Source organism: Chelonoidis abingdonii, chromosome 1, assembly GCF_003597395.2.
Source record: "Chelonoidis abingdonii isolate Lonesome George chromosome 1, CheloAbing_2.0, whole genome shotgun sequence".
NCBI classification, from domain to species: domain Eukaryota; kingdom Metazoa; phylum Chordata; order Testudines; family Testudinidae; genus Chelonoidis; species Chelonoidis abingdonii.
The window spans coordinates 157,184,813-157,204,886 of NC_133769.1; the positions used below are offsets into that span (position 1 = coordinate 157,184,813).

General features: G+C 43.4%; 1 protein-coding gene across 2 annotated transcripts in view; it reads right to left on the minus strand.

Moving 5' to 3' along the window:
• GTF2E1 (general transcription factor IIE subunit 1) overlaps positions 1-20,074 on the minus strand; it is a 115,058-nt gene that overhangs the window by 13,405 nt on the left and 81,579 nt on the right. For both annotated transcript variants that reach the window (XM_075071827.1, XM_075071831.1), the window contains exon 3: positions 2,315-2,516. In XM_075071827.1, the coding sequence (XP_074927928.1) occupies positions 2,315-2,516 (202 nt within the window). The remainder of the gene's footprint in view (positions 1-2,314; positions 2,517-20,074) is intronic.

A 20,074-nucleotide genomic window follows, 5' to 3' on the forward strand; every position in this document is an offset into this window, starting at 1 on the left:
AGTCCAACAGATGTGTACGGTAATTTAAGTACATATCTGCGATTTGCATTAATGAAAATTAGGTAACTCTCTCATGCTATTGGGGAGGGATAGCTCAGTGGTTTGAGCACTGGCCTGCTAAACCCAGGCTTGTGAGTTCAAGCCTTGAGGGGGCCACTTAGGGATCTGGGGCAAAAATCAGTACCTGGTCCTGCTAGTGAAGACAGGGGGCTGGACTCTATGACCTTTCAGGGTCCCTTCCAGCTCTATGAGATAGGTATATCTCCATATATTTTTATTATTTATTTTTTATTTTTTTTAACAGCTTCCACTAGAAGGTATATGGACTTATGGCCTTCGGTAGTGTAATTGCAAAAAGTAGGTCATTCAGGAAATCTGGGCTGTTACATTACACAAGGTGCTGGTACTTTAAACCAGAAAAAGTGGAGGGGAGATTAAATTCAATCCATCTGGAAAGGCACTGGGGCTGGTTTATGAAAAGCAGGCTCTTATTATGATACTTGCGTAGGGATAATTCATGCTTAGTAGAGGATTTACAAAATATCACTTAAGATTGTCTAGAAAAGTCTAAGCAAATGATTTGACCAGTCTCGCAATGAAGATGCATGATTGATAGACCATTTCCAGTGTAGACAGTGAGTGCTAAAGCTCTCCCGAAGACACACAGAGCTATTTGCTCCTGTGTGAACAGGAAATTCAGAAGATTTTTTCTTCAGTAGCATCAAATGTCAGTTTTACCAATGATTCCAGTATCTCAAGACTTTGTAAAATGGAGTAAATAAATAACCCAGAGGGAGGTGGGTGGCGGGAGGAAAGGGGGATGGAGGAAAGAAGATTTTCTTTTTTTAAATTTCACTGCAGCACTTTTATGCAATTAGCTGCTTTGAATTAATAAAGGTTAATAAATAATTGAATCACTCTATGTGCTGAAGCTAGTTGTGTTCAAGTAACCATTTAAGAAGCTGCCTATTTATTTTGTACTTCCGTGCAAAGTAATTAATCATTTACAGTGGTTTTTTTTTTTTTTTTTTTTTTTTTTTTTTTAAGTATTTAAGAGCCACGTAAGTGCGGCTGCTGTTATTTAAACATTATTCATGAGGCTGCACCAGGCATTTGCTGTGTTAATTTTCTGGTCACAGAGATAAAGTAGCCATGCGGAGGCTTGAAAAAGGCCTGGTTCTCTCATTTGAGGTGGTTATCCCAAATGTGTTAGTCAAACTACAGAAACTGGTTTTAAAGCCAAATCTAATGATTAAGCCATATTGCTAGGAATAAAAGCTCCAAAAATTCTACCCCTCTATCTGACAATTTGGTCTTGGATAAGTCAGTTCCCCTCTGTTTCTTCATCTGTAAGATGGAGAACATTAGTTAGTTCACATCTGAGATCCCTGGCTAGAAGGGACTAGACAGGTTAGCCGGTATGTGAAAGAAAGGAATTTGAAAAACCAACAGCATAATATTTGGTGGGGGCGGTTACTACAGTAGTGTAACTTTCTTTTTCCGGGATGCGTAAGTTTTTTTTTAAAATTGAAAATAGGCAGCACACACTAGAATTCACCGCAGCTGACAAAACTGACAGCTCACTGCATCTTTCTGTGTTATTTAAACGTCATCTCTTTTTGCATAGTTAGAAATCTTCTGAAGGATGCACTTTGGTTTCCTAAGGCTAGGAAAATATTAATCTTAGAGTTCTTGATTGTTACACGTCTTTCCCTCTAAAGGTGTGTATCAAGTGAGAGAAAAGAAGAATAAAAAAGATATACAAAGAAATTATTTGGTTAAGAGTTTTGTTATAAGTGGGTTTGAAAATGCAAAGTGTGGACGACCGCTAGTTTAGAGTTTCAAAACCTTCATAGAAGCAGAAGAAAAAAAAGGTGAAAGAAAAGATGTTTCCAATGCAAAGAAGACAGTAAAACAGCATGGGGTGGTCAAAGTGTGTCCTGGAGTCCAGAGGCTGCCTACAGAACTCTGTAAAGTGGTCACAGCTCTTCTCTAAAGCTAAAGATGGTCTTGGAAAACTATGTGGTCTCAGCTTCTTACGCAGCAGCTATGTATAGCCTCCTGTGGGACAAATATTCTTATTAAAAGGCAAGGGCAGCTTCAGTCTGCTTTGTTTTATGAAAAATGGCTGCAGCCCTGGTCTCCCGGCAATTGTAGACTGTAAATCTCTTGAGGCAAAGATTATTTATCAGCGTCCTGCATTGCTGACGCTGAACAAACAAGTTATCAAGATCTGGGCAACGATATGGTTAAGGCAGATAAACATGAAATATGAAAGCAGTGTGGCTGAAGAGGACTTTGTTCCCATTCCCACCTCTGTTTCAGTGCAGGAATCTCTGTGGGTTCTGGCTCAAGGATTTCATAGGCCAAATTAACGTCCTCTGTGTCTCGTAGCAATCCGTAGATGGGCTCAATCTGCTCGTTAAACCTTGCCACAAGAGTCCGTGCATCCTTTTTGGGCATCGCCGACTCATCCTCTTCCACTTCATTCTGACAGAACGTACAGCGGAAGGTTCCTAAACAGAAAAGAAGTTGCTAAGCACTAGGAGAAAGTCAAAAGACACACATCTTTATGCAGCACTTAAAGTATTTTGCTGCTCTCTTAGATTGAAACTGAATAGCTTTTCTCCTTGGGACAACTTTCTTCCCACACATAATGTACCTGATTATTATTTTAACCAGATAAAGTGAGACTTTCGAAAACTGGTTAGGGTTTCTCTGCAAAGCCTCTCTCCTAAAGGAAGGCAAGTTGCACCATTCAGACATATCCAAGCACGACACATTCTATTCCTTACCACAGATTTTAATGGCACTGAAATATCAGTTTCAAGATGTATTTTGGGATGGTCAGATTTAGGGACCTGCAGTGTCTGAAGAACTTGTCTTCATCCCTCTCTAAAATAACCTTGGGGGGAGGGGCGATCACTCAATTTCATTCCATACTGCTACTAAAAACAGTGTTTTTAATGCTCGCATCCTACTAAAAGAATAACCCACTTCCTCTCCCTTTCAGTTGGTAGTAATTTTCTCCAACAATTTCTTTGAGTCAGACATTTTCCATGCTTGGTCTCCAAACAAAGACAATTTTTCTTTATCTTTTTAAAAATCTGTTCTGTTAGTTTAGAGTTGCTTGACTATAAAGAAAAAAGGAAAAAAAACTTGGTCTCTTGCATTCCAATTAGAAATGTTGTGCATGTGTAACTTGAGAAAAGGTCAGAATTTACTCTGATTGAGATTGTTTTGTAGATCATCACGATCTAAGAAACAAGCCAAGGGAAAAGGAAATTGGTTTGGTAGCACTGAAGTTTTTTTTTTTTTTTTTTTTTTTAAGTACTTCTGCAGTGTAGGATTTTCTGATCCATTTCAATTGTCAATCTGTGGCTACGAAGCACATTTACAGTAGGACTTCACCATCCAGCTCAACATTAGAGTTGCTGGAAAACGTTTTATCTCATGCTACACTTGCAGCGATGTGTAGGAAATTCAGGTCATCCCAAATCCTAGATGGAGAAAATGGTGCTACTTACCTAGAAGATTAAATTGAGGGCTCAGAGCAGAGGCTTTTGGATTTATCTTTGCACCTCTACCACTAACTGGTTGCATTATTTTGCCTTTATATGGCAAACATTTAGTGTAGCCTCACAATGCCCTATGAAGAAGGTAAATATTATTCCTTGTTACAAACAGGGAACCTGAGGCGCTGAGAAGGGAAGTGACTTGCCCACGGTCATGTGCAAAGTCAGTGTCAGAATCCAGATTTGAAGCCACAGCTTCTCATTCCTAGTCCCTTGCAAATCGACTAGATTAAAGCATCTCATAGGCAAGTAATTTCCCCTTGTTCTGTTTCCCAGTCTGTGAACTGGGAATAATATTTACCTGCTACCTCACTGCATTACTGTCCCCAGGGCCCTCTTGCTTCATGAAAAGCCTGCACTCTATTTAAAAGCAGTCTCATTTGTTGACTTGGCAAGGTGTGTAGGGAAGTCAACTCATCTGACAACGAACATGTGTACCAATGGCTAGATCACTGCACCATGTGCAAACTCAGCCTCTGGGTCAACTTTGAAGAAGTAAACTTGGGCAGGGAGAGGGGTCAGAATATCTGCCATACTGCACTGAAAGTTTCCTAAAGTCACAACTGTGTAAACTGTTGTACATTAACCATTGGGTTCTAGATTCAGATGATGGAGGCATTGTCTCCTGGGGTCTCATGTTGCTTCCAACATATATTTACCACATGAGGCTAGTCACTTTATCTCTCTGCTTCCCCAAATGCAAAATGGGAATAGTACTTACTTAGCTGTTTCACAAGTGATTGCAAGAATTAGTTAGTATTCTGAAAATAAAACACTACAATAAGTGCTGTTTATTACAGTAGGTACAACCTGCAGAACCTCACAGGGATTTCTAAATTTTGAAAGTTTGTTTATATTTGTGAATTTCTTCTCTTTGTGCTGTGAATCCAGGATGGCAGATCTGTCTTCCCCCCCTCACTGCAACCTAAGCAGACACAAAATTAGTGTCTTATGTATACCCTACACAAAGCTTTCATTTTTTTGCATTCATCTCTCTCTCTCTCCCCTCTACCCCCAGAGTTTTTCCTAGACAGAAAACAAACCCAATAATGTTTACATTAAAGTCAACTTTTTGAACTCATGAACTCAAAGTCATTTTGAAAAAAATTGACAAAACAAGCACTTCAGCCCTTACTTTAGAAAGTTAACATTATCTGCATGGGGAAGCAAGAGCACTGACAGTGGTGGCAAAAGACACCGAGTGAGAATGGGAAAACGGTGGCTTTCTCCAGCCCTTTCTTAATCGAAGCATAAAGCACTATGCTTATTTTGTCATGTTATAAAAAGCTCCACCACTCATGCAGAAACTGCACATTATATAAATTTGTCAGTCCAGTTAAGGTTTAAGTCACAGTTTGATCTCATTCACATTCCACATCTGAGGCCATCAGTACCCCTGAGTTCATAGAACAACCTGAGTAAGTCTAGAATAATTAGTAATTAGTAATAATTAGTAAGATTCATATTATGAGTTTATTGACTGGAGAGTGGTTGACTGCAAGCCCTACAGAAAAAGCCCGGTTAAACATTTCTTAGGTGCCTCAGGCTTTTCACACTTTCACTCACCAATCCCCGGCCTCTTAACTAAAGATTAAAAACAGTCAGGACAGCTCCAATTCAAAGAACCTTAAAAAAAAGATCAGAGTTAACGCAGCTCTAATTTAATAGAATTCTTAAAACTAAGGCTGATTGACTGCAACTTCTCCAGGGCTCTCAAGGAACAAAAAATAAATGTCAATATAATGAGTTACGTAAAAAATCTGGAGAATGATTGGAGTGACAAGTATCCTGCAATAGTGCTCAAGTTCTTTTGTGGCAAGGCAGCACTTTACAAGAAATACACACATTTAGGGGCAGAACTGTGCAGAGCAGCTAGTCTCAAGTGCCGCCCACCAGGACAATGCTGAAAACCTCATTTGTGGGATGTTAAGGGGTCACAAAATCACTATATGACTACTTTCAGAGTAGCAGCCATGTTAGTCTGTATCCGCAAAAAGAACAAAGAGTACTTGTGGCACATTAGAGACTAACAAATTTATCTGAGCATAAGCTTTCGTGGGCTACAGCCCAATTCATTGGATGCATGCAGTGGAAAATACAGTAGGAAGATATTTATATCTTACAGCAGCTGATATGAGACATAAGATCATGGAGAAACTAGCTACAGTCAATCCTCGAGACCGATTACCAAGGCTCAGTGGAGAAGTACCATCAGACAGTATGTTAGAAGATGCCAGTAGAGCCCTCATGACAATCCCTAGTACCACCATAACTCAAACCAATGAACTGGTATATGCTACAGCCTCTGTAATCCTGGAGATGCTTGGTAGCACGATCAAGAAGAACAGTATGTACCACCCCTGGAAAATGAGGTTGGGGATAGATCAAGGCGACTAGGAGAGAATTAGTCAGCTGGTGGACTACAGAAGGGTGTAGAGATTAAGGATAAGACTCGGCTACTGAAAATACAAGGACTGACTCCATCTGAAGCCAAGAGACTGCTAAACAAGGCTCACAGCACTAGCTCCAGGCTAAGGAGATACACTAGAGAAGCAGAGGCCAAAAAAGTAAATGCCCTGTTCTCCAAAGAACATCCAAGGTGTACTCCCAACTGCAGTGCAACAACACAGAACAGCAGCCACCAGCAGCAGAAACTGAACGTACTGGAAGAACATTGGGAGAAAGAGAACATAACACCGTGCAAAGTGGCGCAGGACTGAGAACAGAGCACAGCAATCTCCCAGAACAGAAACCGTGCACCATCACAGTAGAAGACTCCAGCAGTGGGTCAAGACATGAAGAGCTGGACAGCACCTGGACCAGACATGATCCACACCTACTGGCTAAGAAACTAACAGCAGTGCATGAACGCTAGCAGCACAGATGAACCAGCTGTAGCAGCAGGCTCCCACCCAAACTGGCTAACACAAGGAAAGACAGTGTGATCCATGAAAGACCCCTGCAAGGGGACAGAACCGGCCAACTACTGGCCAATAACCTGCCTCCCACAACATGGAAAGTCCTATCAGGCATCATAGCTGCCAAGCTACAGGACACAGGGCAGTACATGAGCACAGCTCAGAGGGCATTGGGAACAACACCAGAGGCTCAAAACACCAGTTGCTCATAGATAGAGCAGTCGCCCAAGACTCAGGTCTAGACAGACCAATCTGAGCACCGCCTGGATGGACTACAGGAAAGCCTATGACAATGCCGCACATGTGGATCTGTGAATGTCTGGCGCTATACAAGTCAACAGGACACTAAGGACCTTCCTCAGAAACTCAATGGGACTATGGAGACACACTAGAAGTCAACTCAAGGCAGCTTGCACAGTGGCCATCAAGTGTGGCATATACCAAGGTGATGCACTGTCCCGCTGCTGTTCTGCATAAGCTTAACCCCCTCAGCCAGATACACAAGGACTGGATACGGGTACAGTTCAGGAGTGGAACTACCATCAGCCACCTCCTCTACATGGATGACATCAAGCTGTATGCTAAGAGATGAACGAGACATCGACTCGCTAATCCACCTGACCGGATCTACAGTGAGGATATCGGGATGTCATTCGGACTGGAGAAGTGTGGCCGGATGGTAGTGAAGAGAGGGAAGATGTCAGACTGTGGGGTGGAACTACCAGCGGGCCACATAGCAGACATACAGACCAGCTACAAGTACCTTGGCATCCCGCAGTCACATGGAAACCATGATGAGGAGGCAAGGAAGACAGCAACATCCATATCACCAAAGGATAGACAGTCCTGAAGAGCCAGCTCAGTGGAAGAAAAGATCCACGCCATCAACGATACGCCTGCCGGTCATCAGATACCCTGCCGGTAAGTGAGCTGGCCAAAGGAGGACATGGAGGCTGCCAATGTGAAAACCCGGAAGCTCCTCACAATGCACGGAGGTTTCCACCCCAAGTCACACACCGAGACTGTATACCAGCCGGAAAGAGGCGGGCGGGGCTTGTGAGCGTCAGGCCACTGTCCTGGATGAAACCCGGAACATCCGAGTACATCAGTAAGATGGCCCCCAAAGATGAGCTGCTGAGAGAATGCCTGAGGCAGCAGCAGACATGGGAGGAAGACCAAGCAGAAGAAGTGCCATGGCAAGACAAGACCCGCATGGGATGTACCATCGACAGATAGCTGAGGTGGTTGACACTGGGAAATCCTACCAGTGGCTGGAAAGGGCTGGACTAAAAGACAGCACTGAGGCACTGATCATAGGAGCACAGGAACAGGCACTGAGCACCAGATCCATTGAGGCAGGGGTCTACCACACTAGAGAGGACCCAAGATGCAGACTGTGCAGAGAGGCCTCAGAGACAGTCCAACACATAGTGGCAGGATGTAAGTGCAGGCAGGAAGCATACACTGAACGGCACAACCAAGTGGCTGGCATTGTGTACAGGAACATCTGCACAGCGTATTGGGCTAGACCCTCCCAAGACCAGATGGGAGATTCCACAGAGGTTGTGGAGAATAGCAGGGCTAAGATTCTGTGGGACTTCCAGATCCAGACGGACAGGCAGGTACTGGCCAATCAACCAGACATCGTGGAATAGACAAGGAGCAGAAGACAGCGGTGGTGATAGATATAGCAGTGCCAAGTGGCAGCAACATCAGAAGAAGGAATATGAGAAGCTGGAGAAAAGTACCAGGCCTGAAAGGGAACTCGAGAGGATGTGGAAAGTGAAGGCCAAAGTGGTCCCAGTGGTGGTAGGAGCACTCAGGGCTGTGACTCCTAAGCTGGGTGAGTGGCTCCAACAGATCCAGGAACAACATCAGAGCTGTCTGTCCAGAAGAGTGCGTGCTAGGAACAGCTAGATACTGCGCAGAACCCTAAACTCCCAGGCCTCTGGTGGGACCCGAGGTTGAGGAAGACACATACCACCCATGAGGGTGAGGGGGAATTTTTTTTTTTTTTATTTTATATATACACACACACACACACACACACACACAGAGAACATGAAACAATGGGTGTTACCATACACCATACATATCACTACTATACATCACTGCCTTGAGATATTGCATCGTAACAACTTTGATACAACTTTCTGCCAAACATGCATTCCAATGTTGTCACACAGGAATTTGTCCCATTAGACAAACTTGAAATAGTGGTCACTCTAAGGTCAGAGATTGTCAGACTTGCACCATTCACCATTCCTCCTGTCATCCCAACAAAGGCACAGTTTTGCTTTTCCAATCAGATGCTGTCATGCAAACCAAAGTGGTCACATATCCTGGGCAGTAAGGGTGATTCTAGCTTTAAAAAAAAAAGAAAGTGGTCAGTCAAGAGGCTTCGAAATGGGAAACCAGAAATAGATGTCGTTCTTCTTCCCCCAGCCACCGTGCACACTCATTGCACTTCTTCTGGTTCTCTATGGAAATCTACAGTGTGTAAAAAGATACTTATCTGAAAGAGATCAGAATCGTATACTCCTAGACTTGCAAGGGTGAACAAACTGGTGAGTGGGCATACTACAGGTAAGCAGCACATCAGGTTCTGAAGTGTGCAGGCCAGAATATTTGGTCAAATGAAATATGGCCACTAGGGACTGAATAAAGGGAAAAGTCAACAGCTAAGTCTAAACATTATACTAAACACATAATCCATGAACATATGCACTGTATTAGCTATACTTTTATTACATAAAAGCCTATATTAAAAGAGTATTAAGGTTGCAAAGTCAAGTACCCAAAAGTTAGGAGATGCCAGAATTAAAGTTGCCTGTGCAACCTTGATTCAGCCCCCCTTTTGCATATACCTTATGATACAATCTAACTACATGATCACACGCTATTTTTCCAACAGGACTCCCGGCTCATTCAATACACAGAATGGACAGTGTTCACTTAATGAGCAATTATTCAATATTTCGTTTTATTCTCGTTATTCAATGAATGGCTCCAGGCCTTATTTACTGCACGTTTCAAACTTTGCTCTAAAGATACAATTATTAATTTGCTCATGGGCTTGTCTGTGGTGCTCATCACCATAGTATCTGAATGCTTAAATTTTAATGAATATATTTTTACAATACCCCTCTGAGATAAGCAGATATTATTATCCCCATTTTACAGATGGGGAACTGAGGCACAGAGATTAAAGTCAAAAGTATCCACTAATTTTAGGTTCCCAATTTGAGATGCCTAGGACCTGATTTTTCGGAGTACTTAGAATTATATAGCACTTCATACATTCAAAGCACAGCTCCCACTGACTTGAGTTGCAGCTGTGAGCGCTCAGCACTTCTGCAAATCAGACTTGAGGCTCTCAAGTCAGGCACTCAGAACGTGAGGAACACACAATGAGCGAACACTTGTGAAAAGTTCAGTTTAGGTGACTTGCCTGGGATCACGCAGGAGCTGTGGCAGCAGCAGGGTTAGAACCCATATCTCCAAGGCAGCATTCAACTGCCTTAACTCTGAGACTGCCCTTTCCCTTCCTGGTGTCCCCGCCTTGTTCACTACACACCTTCCAACTTTTACAACAAATGAAACAGGGTTCTTACAGACAACAGCCTTCTTCACTACGTAACCCTGATTTATCCCCAGAGCAGGTGATCCTGGGAACTGAATGAGGCAGAGGTTCTGTGGAACAAAATACTATGTAATCATTAGTTAAAGACCGTATCTTAATCCATACACCCAAACAAGGGGTTGAATTAAGGATGCACGGGCAACTTTAACCCTGGCATTTCCTAACTTCTGAGTGCTTGACTTTGTAAACTAAATACTCTTTTAATGTAATTTTTTGTATTTAATTTCTATGTTTTTTTTAAAAAGCAAATTGAAAAAACCAGAAATTCCATGATGGGCTCTGATAATGACACACACATCCACACGGTTTATCAGAAGGTTGGAACCTATTGCTTCACCGCAGTGGTTTACTGCTTGAGTTAACAGAGTAATGGATAGGATGAAAACCTACTACCAGGTAGGACCAGCATTAGAGGGGGATGACACACTTTGTGGTCAGCAAATATCTGTGAAACCCAAGGACAGATGAACGGTGGGACTCAGGAATCTTGGGAACTAAGTTCTGGAAGGGAGTGTAAACGGCATACACTCTCCTGCCAGTCACCCCAAGTTTAACCCCTTCTATTCCATTCACTTCTATCTTCCCTGCCATAGTCTCATCCCTTCCCCACTCCTGGCTCCTCACATCAGTGCCATTCTCCTCATGCAGCCAGGCCCAGTCTCCACTCCTCGGGCTTCTTGTCACAATCTCCTTGCCCAGCCTCATCCGCCAGCTCTTTGTCCAGTCAATCCCTGTTTCCCTGCTCCCAGCTTCTCACTAGATTGGTCTCTCTACTCCTCTGACTCCCAGGAGCCCCTACCCTCTGCATATGTTCCCCATTCCAAATAAGTCCCAGTCCCAATCTCAGCGTCTTCCCCCTCTCTAACTTTCTGGCCCAGGCTTTTTGCCCAGCCAGTCCCAGTTCTCCCCACCTCCTCCTCCTATCAGTCTCTTCTCTCCCCTCACCCCTGGTTCTCAGCTCCATTCTCTTTTCCCAGTCAGTCACACTCTTGCCACCTGAGCTCCTTACCCTTAATGGCTGCCAGTCCCCATGTCCCGTTTTTCTGCCTGGCTCCCAATCTCAATCTCTCCCCAAACCATTCCAGGTCCCCTCCTGCCCCCCCTCACCAAAGACAATTGTTTCAATCAACTCTGCCTACACTCCTCAAAAGGTCTAGTTCTTACTCCTCTGCATTCAAATCAGACTGTTTCCTCCTCTCTGCTGAGGCCCAGCAGGGAATCATTGAGAGCATACCAGAGACTGGCCCTCTGCGTTCTGTTCAGGAGCCAGGATAGGCCAACAGCAGCCCCAGTTGAAATTGCAGGCGAAAGTCCTGCTCAGCCCAGGAAGGTGCATGAATGGAATCTTCAAGGATTTTAGCTGCTACAAATCTAATAAGTCTCTACTCAGCATGTGCAAACTGCATTTTTTTTCCCAAAGGCTTATAACCTGGCCAAATTTGGGTGGATTGTCACAGGAACAGCAAAAAAGTACATCTGAAACAAAGGCCACTCCCTGCCAGATTTCAGGTCCCTGCTCCAAAGCACGAGGACCCTACCACAGATTTTTTTTAATACAGACAAAACAAGTATTTTTCCCTAGCCTTGTTCTTGAACATGGGAGAACTGTTTTGGTTGTAATTTTCCGAAACAATTCAGCCTGAGGAAGACACCCAATATGGAAAATCTTAAGCCAAATGGTTACAGTTTGACAAAGTTATAAGCAACTGAAAACAGGCTCTTAAATGGGAAATGTCGATCACCCTTAATTATAGGCAATGCTGCCAGTACTGCCTATAATTAAGTTCCCTTCAGCTCTTATTGATTTCCAGGGTCTAGAGGACCATTTACCACACCACCGAAGGCATCGCCCTCCTGACTCATTATGCAGGGGAAATGCAGCTCAGTCACAATAGCTTCTGAATCATTATTTATGCACCACGTACTGTAGTTCGAGGCAATGGATGGCTGGAGCAGTGGTCTGGAAGTCAGGACTCCCAGGTTCTAGTTCCATCTCTAAAACTGACTTCCTATGTGACCTTGAACAAGTTTAGTTAATGTGCCTTAGCACTGGCCTGAGGAACCATCTGTAGGGGTGAACATATTCAGTCTCTGTAGATCATTTAATCCTTGGCCTCCTGCTAAGACTTCTCTGACAGAGGGACCAATTAGCGCCTGCTGTGTGTTAGGATGATAACACCTGCCTACCAGAAACTGGAGCAAGAGGGACAACTGAGGCACATGGAGATTATGTCATTTGCTCATAAAATATCAGTGGCATAGTTGGAATTAGAACTCTGGAGTTCCTAATTCAAGGTGTTTCGTATACACAAGGCATTTCACATATCCCTCTGGACCACCCAGGCTCCCAGCCCTCTATAAACAACTCCTCATGACTGTGAGGAGAAAGCATCAAAATCGGTCAGGATGTGGAGCATTTTAGGCTCCAGTCCTGAGAACATATGGTCTCTATTCCCTTTCGCGTTGTTGCAGCCTGTATGCCCCTTTTGGTATTCCATGGCCCTAGACACATTTGCATTCATGGTTCACTTCCAAAAAAAGCAAGCCCCTTTTGGCAATAATGTGCTAGGTGTTTTGTTTTGTCTTTTAAATAAGCAAGTTTATCAGAATCTCATAATTACAAATATTCCAGTTTATTCCAACATGTATTAAAAAAAGGCAGTTACAGAGAACACTATTTAGCATAAACCATACTAATGCCACATTTAATCTTTTTGAAACAGATTTTATGGTCCACTGGATCTCAAATTCTTGAGGACATTCCACTGCTCAAAGCTGATTGCAGCATTAGTTCTTGAAATGTGACATGAGAAGAGCGTGTATATTTTTATATTAGTCTTGTCTGGGGCTCTAGATATTCAAATGCACATGTTACTGCATCAAGCTGTGGACAATGAAGGTTGGCATCTAGAGAATATTTGTAATCCAAAACCCTGGATAAAAGTCACTTTGCCAATCTCACCCTAAAATGCATAGGCTTTCACCATGACACTTAAAAATACTTGTTTTAAATTTCTCTCACCTTCAAATAGAATGAATTTCACTGTGACCAAGACACTATACAGAGGTTAAAGACAGTGACAGGGCAAGGACAGAAGAGCCTGGAGACATCTGAAAATGGAGAGGTGAAAGTGACACACAAAAGGTGCTGCTCAGAAGAGCATGTGAAAAGCATTATGGATTTAGTTCAAAGCCAGGTAGGCAGGTCCACAGGGCCTTCTATGAGAAACTGCCACTAGGGCAAACGGGCAGTGTGTGAATTTCCCCAATGCACATTGGTTCAGACCTGCAAAGGAGTGGGTGAGGGCAGTGAAGCCACCATTCTGCTTTTTCTGTCCCCCATCCTCACAGCTATGCCAATGAAAATAAACCTGACTTGCAGCACCCTCGGCTTATTCCTTGGGCTCCTCCTGAGCAGGTACTACTCAATTATGTGACAGATTCAGAATATGAATTTGCCCTCTAAGTAGTAAACTGAGACCAAATATTTCATTTGGGACTTATGCCAAGGTTGCACCCAGGTAATGAAGGGCTGGTGCATTAATCCACTGCATTACCATGCCCCTATTATTTTGACATATACGTAACAGATATTGTATTTAAGGGCTTGCATTCACTAGAATTATTTTTGACTAATACCCACCAGAAGTGTGTTCAGGAAATGCCACCTTGTGGAGGGTCCAAAACTACAATTTCCCAGCATATGAAAAGCTTTCAGAATTTCCCGTCTGTCGTTTTAAATAAAATTCATTTAAAAATAAATAAAATGGCAACTATAGATCAAGAGGAGAGACAGACATGCTGCATTAGCAGCAAGATGAGAAGATGGTAATTCATAATTGCTGTTAATCAGTGTCTCACCACATCCAGAGTGAAATTTCACTTAACCAATACATATGCTTATGGATTATGTACTCTCAGTTTCAGAAACGTGTACATCCATAAAGGTTAGGGACTGGCAGTGCTGGAAACAGAAGGCCTCTATTAAGCCACAGAGTGGATTTTAATGAGGCAGTTAGTTCAGTGCACGTTATCTCAGAGAATCAAACAGATGCCTCAGCAGCTCTTGTTCTTATTGTTAAAGTGTCCTTAAAATAATAATAAACATTTAACATATATAAAGTACTGTATCTTTTCCAGAGGATTTCAATGCGCATGATAAAAGATAAATATATATCCCTGATTTATGCACAGGAAAACAGAGGCACAGATATATTAAGCGGCAAGCTCAAGCCCACACAGTGAGAGAGTTAATGGCCAAATGAAGATTAAAGTTTATGATTTCAATGCCCTATGCTCATTTGTTAGACCACACTGTTTTTTGTGTGTATGTTGATTATAAAGAGATTTACTTCTCTTTGTTGCTTGATGCAGCTATTAGAATTCCCAGCTCTATAAGATTTCATTGCAAAGCCATCTGAGCCTCCAATAGAGAACAATGTAGATAAATAAAAGATTTAAAAATACGATTCCCTCCTCACTACAGTAAACACCTGTTAAACGAAGGGTTTCAGAGGGGAAGTGTTATGGATGCGGAAAGGATTTGCATGAAACACAAAGCCTCATGTACACACAAGGTATCTATTTAAGAACGAAGAGTGAAAGTGCAATACTTGTCTTAAACAGTCTCTAGGCACTCATCTGAAAGGCTAACAGGCCAATGTCAAAAGCCTATATTTCCACAGCAGTGTTTCAAAAAGTCGCATGCCTCAAAAGTCTGGCTTAAACTGCTGACCACAGGCGTTCAAATAAAGCGGCTAGGTAGAGGAAGAACTCCAAGATAATGCTTTGTTTTTAATATTCTATTTATTAGTATTTCAAGATTGGCCAGCACAGGAGAAAAGAACAAACATCTTGTACTTATGCCTAACCACATTTATATTCTTGTATTTAATGTGTTATTACAAGGTATAAAACCTCTACTCCCTCAGCAGGTTCTGTCCTGAAGGGAGAGCAAGAGACATGCTGCTCTTCAGCTTCCTTTTTCCTCCTATTTTAAGAACGACATACACTGGTGGGCACTGATGGAGAACCATTCAGCTTTTTTCATTGACTTGTTTCTTAGGAACTAAGAACTGCCATACCAGACAGACTCATCATGGGCCATCTGGCCTGGTATCCTGTTTCTCTGCAGTACTGGAATAGACCAGTATTAATATCCTTTTCTTCTTGATGCATCAGATCAGACCAATCGACCATCCATCTCATCCAGATGTTTCAGAAAGCAGCTTTAAAAAAAACAACTCAGTGAATCCAAGTCTGTAATACTGTATGATGAGAGGACATTTTTCCCTGACCAAGCTGGAAGTTTATGCTGAGAAACATCAGGGCGGTTAACACTTTCATATTTGCTAGTAGAACTCTAAATTCTATTCTCAGTCATATAAAAAGTATTTTAAAATTCATTTTAAATGAGCTACCTGTTATATTTCACTACATGCAACCTTACTCTTGTATTGGGATAGGGTAACTAGAAACATCCAAATAAACTTCTAGATTCTTTTACTGCTTCTCTTAATTCTAGGCGTCTCAAATTCTAGGCGTCACATGGAAGACATTCCCTTCGACTTATGTACACACCTGTCATAACTCTTTTGTTGCCCTTTCCTTGATCACTTCTGTTCCTGATGTATCTTGTTTCAGAACCCTCATGCAGCAGATCCAGTAAGTGTAATGTGAGATCAAGACAAAAACAAAAACAACTCAGCCATATGACCCCAACAAAGCTCTACAACTACACAACTAGGCTAGCTCATCACTTTTTTTGCATGTGTGGTTAACAAGCACAAGAGTAATTTGGAAACTGGACTGAAAATGCAGGCATATGCCACATCACACAGTTAATAGGCAGTGGCTGGTAGGAATGACATCCCTCTCAGTGCGGAGAATAGGAGCAGATGGAAAGAAAGGGTCCAACGGACAGATCTGGATAATTGCAGAGAAGAGCCAGAATTGTTGTACAAGAGGAGGAAATTACAATGATATAAGTACTACAGACTGTCTTTAAAAGTGGACCAGAAGAGGGAACCGCCCTCATTCTAGAGCTAGGAATGGTGGGAGAGAAGGCATGGGGGAAGACAGCATGAGAGGAGTACAGGACAGACTGGGCTTGAGCTGCTATCCAGAATGAAAGCCTCATTCATGGTATTAGGAAGGGTCTCTACTAAAGCTTGGACTGGCTTTACGTGCATATCTCTCCACGCTCTCAGAGAAAGAAACTGTAGTGTTTTACTTTTTACCCATCACTGTGGTTGTCTTATTTTTCCTTTCTGTTCATTCAGAGAGTAATGGCACTCTCCGGAGGGACCCAAGTAGAAGGTAGAAATGAGCTATGGACACATAGGTGCTAACTATAACACCTCTGACCAGCCCACCCATGCTGCCTAGTTAAATCAAAAGGTGCAAGTTTCAAACCTTGTTCATCTTGTACAAACACAGTCCCTCTATATTTGGGGCCACCTCTCCTTTCTTCACCTTGATCTCTATTGTACAGTGGAGTCGCATCATCCGCGCATTTAACTTACGCGAATTCAACTATACGTGCACAATGAGCATATGCCCCGGAGTGAGCGTGAGATGTGAATCTGCTGTTCCTTCAGTCGGTCTAAGTTCCTCCGTGCCTCTCAAAGTGGGAGCATCTCGCTGCGCTGAGTGTGATTCTAGTGTTTAAAGATACGTATTTTTCGTACAACATGGCCCCTAAAAGCAAGCCAACTATTTCATCTGGTGCTCAACCGAAGAAACAGCGATCTGTTCCAGCGCTGGAGGGAAAACTGGCTGTGTTGGACTTATTGAGAGATGGTATGTCGGTTTCCAACATGGCACGTAAATATGGCCACAACGAATCTAGCATCCGTGCCATCAAAATTTGAGAGAGAGAAATTCGTCAAGCTGTGGCATGAGGTGCCCTAATAACTGCTAAGGTGACAAGCCAGGTGTGCGATAGGACTTTAGTGAAGACTGAAAAGGCATTAAACTTATGGCTGGAAGACTCCAACTGTAAACGTGCGCCTATTGATGGCAATATGTGGCAAGAAAAGGCTCTTAGCCTCTACATGTGGTTCAAACCTCCCGCCAAAGAGGGACAGCCTTCTGATGAGAATGAATTTAAAGCCAGCCAAGGTTGGCTTAACAGTTTTAGGAACCGCTTCAAGCTCAAAAACGTGCAGACTACTGGTGAAGCTGCATCTGCCGATGAAGAGGCAGCAAAAGCCTACCCTGAAGTATTAAAGAAAACCATATAAGACAAGGGCTATCTTCCGGAACAAGTTTTTAATGCTGACAAGACTGGGCTCTTCTGGAAAAAAAATGCCCACCCACTCTTACATTTCAAAATCAGAAAGACAAGTCCCTGGCTTCAGTGCAGCTAAAGACCATGTGACTGTGTTGTTTTGTGGCAATGCGGCTGGGCATTTAATAAAGCCGGGCTTGCTCTACAGGGCTTCAAATTACCATGCCCTAAAAGGCAAAGATAAATATATCCTGCCTGAGTTCTGGCAATCAAATAAAAAGGCTTGGTTGATGGCAGTATTATTTCTGGACTGATTCCACAAGGGCTTCATTCTGGAGGTCAAGTGGTACCTCAAAGAGAAAGGACTTGACTTTAAAGTGTTGCTGATCGCAAACAATGCTCCTGGCCACCCTGAGGCACTCCAGTTTGCACATAATGATGTTGAAATTGTCTCTCTCTCCTTCAATACCACCTTCATTCTCCAACCTCTCGACCAACGCGTGATTTGCCGTTTCAAGGCCACGTACACGAGGCGTACATTCTCACAGATATGTAGCACTATGGATGCTGATCCCAATCTTAATGTGATGGAGTGTTAGAAGTTCTTCAACATTGCCGATTGCATCACTTATATTAAACAGGCAATGGATGCAATCATGCCTGAAACAGTCGATGCATGTTGGTGAAACCTATGGAAAGAATGTGTAAATGATTTTAAAGGTTTCCCGACCATTGATAAAGAAGTAAAATGCATTGTTCAAGTGGCCAGGCAAGTGGATGGTGATGGCTTCGTCGACATCCTTGAGGAAGAAATTGAAGAACTAATTGAGAGCCATAGAGAAACACTGACTAACGAAGAGTTAGAGCAACTGATAAAATCGTCTACAGAAGACAAAGATGACGATGAACAGGAAAAGACAGCAAGTTGGGACTCTTCATAAATTTGCTGAAGTGTTTCAAGCAGCGAAACACTTGAATGATTTAATTTCTGAATAAGATCCCTCTATGGAACGAAGCCTCAAAATCACAGGTAGATTACAGACGGTTTGAGATTGTATCAAGAAATGCTTGAGCAGCTCAAGAGACAACAGCGACAGTTGCTGATCACCACGTTTTTCAAGAAAAAACAACAGTACTCATATACTGTACATTACTGTAGACATTATACATATTACTGTACAGGGTCATATACTGTGCACAAAACCATGTATATTGTACTTTATGGGCGATTTAAGGGATTTTCAAGGGTAATTTTGACTATACGCGATTTTCGCCTTACGCACTGACTTTAGAAGCTAACCACCATGTAAGATGCGACTCCACTGTATCATCTTTCTGCATAAAAAAATAAATAAATAAGGCTAAAAAACAGAAACTGGAGTCCTCTTGCTGGAGACCAGGTTCTGCAAAGTCAAAACACCAACTGGATTTGGGCAAAGGACAAAAACATAAAAGGTGAGGCCTCCCTTCCTCAGAAATATTCTCCCATACAGTGGATCCCAGTCCAATCAACAGGGATGGCAATCAGGAGTTGGAGCTGGGGGATGGCCATAATTTACTTTTTACATGGGGAACAAGAAAAAAAAAAGATTAAGAGACCAGATTACTGGAGTTGAAATAAGGCAATAAAAATTTGCACAATTAGATCAGGTGGCTATAAGCACCATTAAGTTTCTTTCTCAAATCTTTACCTAGTAAAGACCATTTGGCATAAAAACATTGAAAGACTAACCTAATCCCCGCAGATCTTGTCCTTAGACTCTCTCCTCATCAGAAACTGGTACAAGTGTATGATTCTGCATGTATGTTCAATGTATGCAGGACAATTCATTCCAAGGTCCCTTAGAAGAAAATCCCCAAATGAATCTGTGAAGTGCACCTCTATGCAGAGGAAGTGCAAGAGCTCGAGAGATGATTCAATGACAAAGGGGTAAACAAGCCTTTCAGTGAGTTGCAATAATCAATCTGGTGACAAGCATACCATATTCCAGGGGTGGGCAAACTTTTTGGGCCGAGGGCCACATCTGGGTGGGGAAATTGTATGCAGGGCCGGGGCAGGGGTATGTGAGGGAGTGCGGGTTGTGGGAGGGGGTGCGATGTGCAGGAAGGGGCTCAGGGCAAGGGATTAGGGCAGAGGAGGGGTGCGAGGTGTATGAGGGGGCTCAGGGCAGGGATGCGGGAGGAGGCTTAGGGCAGAGGGTTGGGGGGCAGGAGGGATGCGGAGTGCAGGCAGGGGGCTTAGGGCAGGGAGTTGGGGGGTGGGGTGCAGGAGGGGTTCGGGCTCCAGCCCAGCATCACTTACCTCAAGCAGCTCCAGGGTGGCAGCAGCGTGCACCAGGGCCAGGGCAGGCTCCCTGCATGCCTGCCCTGTCCCTGCGCCACTCCAGGAAGCGCTGCAACTCCTGGGGATGGGGGTGGGGCTGAGGGCCTCGCATGTGCTGCCCTTCCCGTGCCTCCAGGTATCTCCCCCGAAGCTCCCATTGGCTACGGTTCCCTGTTCCCAGCCAATGGGAGCTGCGGGGGGCGGTGCCTGGAGGCAACGCATGGAGCCCTCTGCTCCCCCACCTGGGGGCCACAGGCTGGATCCAAAGCCCTGAGGGGCCAGATCTGGCCCGTGAGCCGTAGTTTGCCTACCCCTGCCATATTGCCTAAAAGGATGTTAAGCCTGTACATGTGAGAGATCAGACACTCTTGCTCTGAAGCCTGA